At 36.9% G+C, this 6,611-nt stretch overlaps 1 protein-coding gene across 1 annotated transcript; it reads right to left on the reverse strand.

The window, feature by feature from the left end:
- Nucleotides 1-1,687: 1,687 nt before the first annotated feature.
- On the reverse strand, nucleotides 1,688-3,474 carry LOC136205880 (expansin-A6). Its single transcript, XM_065996722.1, has 3 exons — nucleotides 3,263-3,474; nucleotides 2,662-2,980; nucleotides 1,688-2,338 (listed from the first exon to the last, which is right to left on the reverse strand). The coding sequence occupies exons 1-3, from the start codon at nucleotides 3,408-3,410 to the stop codon at nucleotides 2,029-2,031; spliced, it is 777 nt and encodes a 258-aa protein (XP_065852794.1). The 5' UTR covers nucleotides 3,411-3,474; the 3' UTR covers nucleotides 1,688-2,028.
- Nucleotides 3,475-6,611: the final 3,137 nt, after the last annotated feature.

Consider the following 6,611-nt stretch of genomic DNA (forward strand, 5'->3'; position numbering starts at 1 on the left):
CCATCTCAGTGTCCTCACCCTTATCTCCCCCTTCCTCTCCCATTTTCCCTCCACCCTCATCTTCTAACATGATCTTAAAAAATGGCCCTGAGATTGGGCAGATCAGCACCTCCCTCTCCCCTTCCCCAACATATTTGTTTGATCCCCTCTCCCCTCTCCCCTCTCATTGTGTTAGTTATATCCCTCATGACCCCCATACCTCCTCCTCTCATACCTCCAAATCCCCTCTGACTCCCTCCTATCATACTGCCCCCATTGCTCTCTCTTAACCATTTTGCCCCACTTTGATCCCCTCCTTTTCTAATAGGGGCCTTTAGCCATTCCCCCCACTCTCTCTGAATTTCCCCCTGCAGGTTGAAAACTTTTTCACAAAAGCGTTCCGTATGACCCAGGCATCCACACACATAGCAAAAGATCCCCAATTGCATGCTATTTTTTTTAAAAAAAAATTTCTATACAGATCTAATATGTGGATAAATAAGAAAATAATTATTTCTCTTATTTTTCACATATAAAGTATATATGAAAAAAATAATTAAAATAATTATCATACGTCAAAAATTATGTCATATAAGAAGAATTAACAAAATAGATAAATTTTTATCCAAAATCGATTAAATGTCACATGAAAATATACAAGAGGCATATCACAAAATTTTGGACACTAAACCTTTATGCCTATAAATAAGTGTTTAAACTATTAAATTAAATGATTTGGATGGTTATCGAACAAGAACAATATCCAAGTCTCTGAACAAGGGGCTAATTAGAAAGGGACAGTCCAAATACATCACTGAAAATATTCCCGCTGATAACAAACGGAAACATAAGATCCAATGAATAATGATTATTGAGATCTCCTATATAAAAACATTAAAGATCCGTTTGTTTTATCTACTCTTACTGTTTCGGATTCTCTGCTTGTAAAATGCTTATTCAGTTCTGTGTAGATTATCTAACTTTCATCAGAGTTCCAATGGGGATGATCAGCTTATTTTTTTCATAGGTTTCTCAACTTGGACCGAACCTCATAGAAGGCCCACATCACTTATGAAAAACATTAACATGGATTATTTTTAAAGTAATTTTCATAAGAAATAGCAAGTTAATTTGGAGTAAATTGATGTTACCAAAACTTAAGGGTGAGCCAATAAAAATGAGGTGCAAATTGTTGAATAGGGATAGAGGTGTGTTTAGTTTAGACAATTGAGGAATACATGGTAATTATGGAAAATAAGCAAAAAGAAGAAGATAGGAAAATTAAATACCCCAAGAAAAAAGAAGAAACAAAGCACATGTATGTTCTGATCATCCACCGACAACTCATCTTCTTTCCTTTCACAACTTGACCCATTTTCTACATCAATCTCTCTCTAACACTATTTATCTGTTTCCTCATTTCCCAGGATTTCATCAACCCTCCCATCCTTGTCATCTTTACTTCTATACCAATATTAAAGGATGCAACCTCTACTTACCAAATTATATTAATCTCTTAGTCCTTAGGTCTCATTAGCTTTTAAACTTGTTTAAACTACTTAAATTTAGTTTCAATGCACATTTTGAAGCAGCTCTTATTATATTAAGCTCAAACTACATTTCAAAGTCATGGTTGATACTTTATTTTCCTACCATTAAACGGCATAGTACCATCTACTCAACTTTAAAGTAAAATAGGAGGAAAAGATTAAGTAATAATAATATAGTAATTAGAAAAAACAGAGTCTTACAATGATAATAGCTGCGGGCTACAAGCTACTGGGTATCTTTAACCACAATAGCAAAACCAGCCGCTTCAGCATCAGCTAATTCTTTCTTAAACTTCAAGATCAGCCTTTCAATTCTCACAAAACACCTTAACTATTCTACCAACAATTCTCTCTCTCTATTTAATTCAATTCAATACTCCCTTCCCCACACACACTTGCTTCTAATTTCCCCACAGAAAATTCAGGAAAATTGAAGCTCTTGATGCTACTATATTATATATATAAAAAAAAAAGCAAAAAATAAAGGATCAGATTCAGATCAGACGCGGAAATTCTTTCCGATGAAGGTCTGCCCGAACTGCCAATTTGATGGAGCGATGTTCCATGAAGTAGAAGTCCTCCTATCACTTCCGGTGACTCTGAACGATAGCTTTTGCCCCACTAGGACTGAATTCGATTGCCAGTTTTGTCCCCAGTTTCTGCTCATCGTTATCCATCCTGTGTTTGTTCCCTTTATGCTCACCTTCACTATGTCTCCTGCTCCGGCCACGTTTGTCACCAGTACTAGGTTGAAGTATCGGAATCCGTTTATCGTGAATCTAATTCCTCCACTCTTCCGGCATGGAACCCTGCAATTTTGTTTTATCTCATATGTTAGATCCACCATAAATTAAGATCTATATTTTCTAGATCTAAAATTTTATATAATTATATAATACTCCTAAGGTTATTTAGGTCTTTTGATTGGTCAAATAGGGCCAAAAAGGAGAAACGGCTATGGCCGCTTTTCGAAGAGTAGTTGTTTTCATGCTTTGTTTGTTTCCCGAGAAAGCGAAGGGAAAAACTAACGACTGATGAGTGATGATTAACAGTGACTTAAGCTTAATTTAAGCTAAGCATGATTAGTTAATTAAAAATGACAAAGTACACTTAAACTTAAACTTGAACTCACCGGCGAAATGCGACGGGGACGATCCCGGCACGGTACTCGGCGATCTTCAAAAACATAGGCATGGCTAGATCGAAATGAGGGCGGGGAGGGTTACACCACCCGCCGTTGTCGCTTGCCTGAGCAAAATTTGGTGGACAGAAGTTGGTCGCCGTTATAAGTATGGACGGACTTCCGGGATGGCACCATCTAGGATCATCGGCGCATTTTAGCTCAAAGCAAGCGCCGCAACTCAGGCCATTGTTGAACAGTGCTGTGCTTAGTGCTGCAGTGTTCACTCCATACCCTTGGCTATACAGATTCCCGTATCCACACGCGCCACCTGTGTACGCAACATTGTCGTTTAGTTAACTAAAATTTGCGTTTAATCCCAAAACAAAGGAATACAAGTAGAAGTAGAGAAAGCAAGAAATTGAAATTTCAAAAACGGAAGAGCGGCGATTTTGAAACTTGAACAGATCCAAAACCATTTATGATAGATTTGTTACCAAAATGTGGGTGGAAAGAGGCGTTTTCATGAATAAGAAAGTGAACTAGTAAAGTAGGTCGTTAACACCAAAAAATTGGGGGAAATGCTTAAAAGTAGGGTGGGAGGAAAACATACCCATAGTTCCAGAGGCGTCGCTGCCGCCGTAGAAAGTAGCATGAGCACTCTCCCAAGCACCACCGGAGTAAACACCCGGAATTCTGGCATGAACGGCCATGAAAAGAGATAACAGAGACGTAATGCAGAGGACATTGAAATGGGCCATGGTAGACTGAGAGGAGAGAGAGAGGATTTAGGGTTTAGTGTTGAAATGGGTGCGAATGAGGAAAGCGGGAAGAAGGTGAGGGGGTATTTATGGAGAAAGGAGAGGGGAATTTTCCAAAGGTAAGACTCAGGATCTGAAATTAAATTACTTTACTTTGTAATTAATGCTATTATTATTTACTGCTTTGTTTAGTTTAAAATCTTTTTTATTTTTATTTTTATTATTAATGGAATTGAGAAAATAACACGAATAGCGGAATAGGAATAGGTTTGAGATGGCCCACAGACATTGGCGCTTTCTCACTTCTCATGTTGTTATAGTTTTCTCGGGCCAATCCAATTCCCACTTGAATCTTTATGTTCATTTTCAAACTTACAAATACTAGTATTAGTCAAAATCTATAATTACACTTTTAATTTGAAATTTTCCAGGGAAAATTACAAAATTGGGTCAAATGGAAGGCCAATTTACATATTTACCCATTTACTAATTCTACTACATATCTAGACTGATTTTATGTGACTTTCCAAAAATACCTTCAATATTTACGCGGGGCTCGCCCCATCCCATCTGACTTCGCATATTCACTCATATGTGAAGCCTGCGAAGTTAATGTTTTGATTTACTTAATGAATTTAGTTCGCATATGCGAAGCTGAAGTTTGTTTTGCTTGATGAATTTAGTTCGCATATGTGAATGCTGGATATGATTTGAAGCTAATACGCGAAGTGGTATATAACAAAAAATGGCAAACAACAACGGATTCGAACATTAAAATCATAACATTATCAAAATTTACAACAAGATTGCCACAATAACAACATTCAAATTATAATATTATCAAAATTTACAACAAGATTGCCACAATGAACTCTACTAACTAATCATTTCAAAGTGAACATAACTAATCCGGTACCAATTTTGAATCGGATGAGTAATCTTGGTGTGCACCATGGCACACATCCAATGCACACCAAGATTACTCATCCGATTCAAGATTGGCACCGGATTAAGTTAGGTCCAGTTTGAAGATTGGCACCATGGGATGGACGTGTCCCATGGTGCACCCCGAGATTGACACAACCTCTCCTAACGAATCATTTCGGAGTGAATCTGTCAATCTTGGGGAAGTTCATCCCTATACAGGAAGGAAAATCATCTCCCTTGCAGCCCAGTACGCCGCCTTCCAGAAAGGGATGTTACGTATTCAACCATCTACAGAAAAAATTAATCGTGTTAGGCAGGGAAAAAGACGATTTTTGCTTCGCGAAATGAAAATTAGCGAAGCATGCGAATGTAAATGTGCAGGGGAAGAGGTGATTTTACTTCGCATATCACTTTTTTCGCGAAGTCTGCGAGGTCTGAAATGTGAATATCTACGTCGCATATCGATGCTTTCGCGAAGTCTGCGAGGTCTGAAACGTGAGGATCTATTCGCAAACTTCGCGAACTAATCGATTCGCGAGGTAGATCCGTACGTTTCAGACTCTTTCTCTTCGCAGATCTTCGCGAAATCATCAATTCACGAAGTAGATCATCACTTTCCAGGCTCGTTCTCTTCGCAAAGCTTAGCGAAACCATCGATTGCGAAGTGAATTCATGAAAAAACGCAGGAAAAAAAACAGATACTTACATTTTTCGCCCCTTTCACCCCCAAAAGCGACAATAACAATATGATAACATGGGAAGAACGAAGGAAATAACGTAGAAAAACTATTTCTTTGATGGTAACAAGAAGAAAGAAACCAAGCAACGAACAGGAAGATGAAAAACCATTTACTCGTTTTCTAGGGTTGGGAAGTTGCAGAATCAAGAGATGAAGAGATGAAAAAGAGAAATTCATTGTGATTTTGACTAAATGGTGCAGATTTCGTGCAATTTAAAGGAAGAAAGGAAGATCAAAAGTCTTTAAATCATTAATGCATGAGCAACTTTTCGCATAACCAAGGAGATGGGGGGAGCGGCGATTCGCGAGTGGTGGAAGTGGGAAGGTTATGGGTATTTTTGGAAAGTCACACAAAATTAGTATAGATATGTAGTAGAATTAGTAAATGGGTTAAATATGTAAATGAGCCTCCCATTTGATCCAGTTTTGTAATTTTCCCAATTTTTCAGCTTTCGAGATTAAGGCTCTGTATGGTAAAGAGCGTTTGGGATAAAAAGAACGGTTTTGATCAATTTTAGCGGTTTGACCATTGAAACCGTTGATTGGAGTGTTTGGTGGAGAGAGTTTTTGGACGAAAACGCTAATTTAGAAAAAAACTCTTTTTATGAGCTTTTTCAATTAGTGTTTTGCAATATTAAAATTAATGGACTTCTTTATCCCTAATAGATAGACTCCTCCTCCAGCCAAATAAACGTTTCATTCGACCCTCTCATCTTCTCCTGCGCTTTTCTTCAATTTTTTGCTTCTTGCGACCTTAGGAAGAAATCTGGGAATCTGTTTATTGCAGAAGATTTTTTTTTTTGAAGAAGCTCTTCATCAAGGAGGTTAGAGCATCTCCAACAGCCTCTTAAATTGGCTCTTAAGTTCAAATTTGAGGAGGGAGAATGAAAATTCATCTCTAACAGCCTCTTAGTGGCCCCTCAAATCACTAAGAGCCTCTCCATCCTCTCTATTAATAGAGAGTCTCTCTCCACCTCTTAGTGCCTCCTAACTTCATTTTTTATTAATAATTTATTATTGATGTGTCTCTCTCCTCACACTATTGGTAATGTAACAAGAAAAAATAATCTTAATAATAAAATAATAAATAAGGAGTGAATATAAAGAGTATTGTTGGAGATGATATATCTTAGCCACTCTTAAATCATTAAGAGTGAATTATTTATATTATTTTTAGAGAGCTCACTAAGAGTCTCTTGGAGATGCTCTTAGTTGATTAATTTTTGTTTGCTTGCATAAGATTTTCTTCTTATTGATCATATGGTGTAAAGATAGAAATTTTAAATTTCAATACATAAAACACTATAGGTCATAATTTTTATTTAGTAGAAATCTAAAATTATCCTGTAGAACACTTGTATCTACTAATCAAAGTAAAACACATATTTTTGTGCGATGTAGGGCATATTTTGTTAATAGAACAGTAAAAGAACATCGTTGTTATCCAAAAAATATTTTTATGTATTAAAAAAAGAAATGCTCTTATTCGTCTTTTTGCACAAACCGTTATTATCAATCAGCTAATTTTTATCGAA

Source organism: Euphorbia lathyris, chromosome 9 (assembly GCF_963576675.1).
Source record: "Euphorbia lathyris chromosome 9, ddEupLath1.1, whole genome shotgun sequence".
NCBI lineage: Eukaryota > Viridiplantae > Streptophyta > Magnoliopsida > Malpighiales > Euphorbiaceae > Euphorbia > Euphorbia lathyris.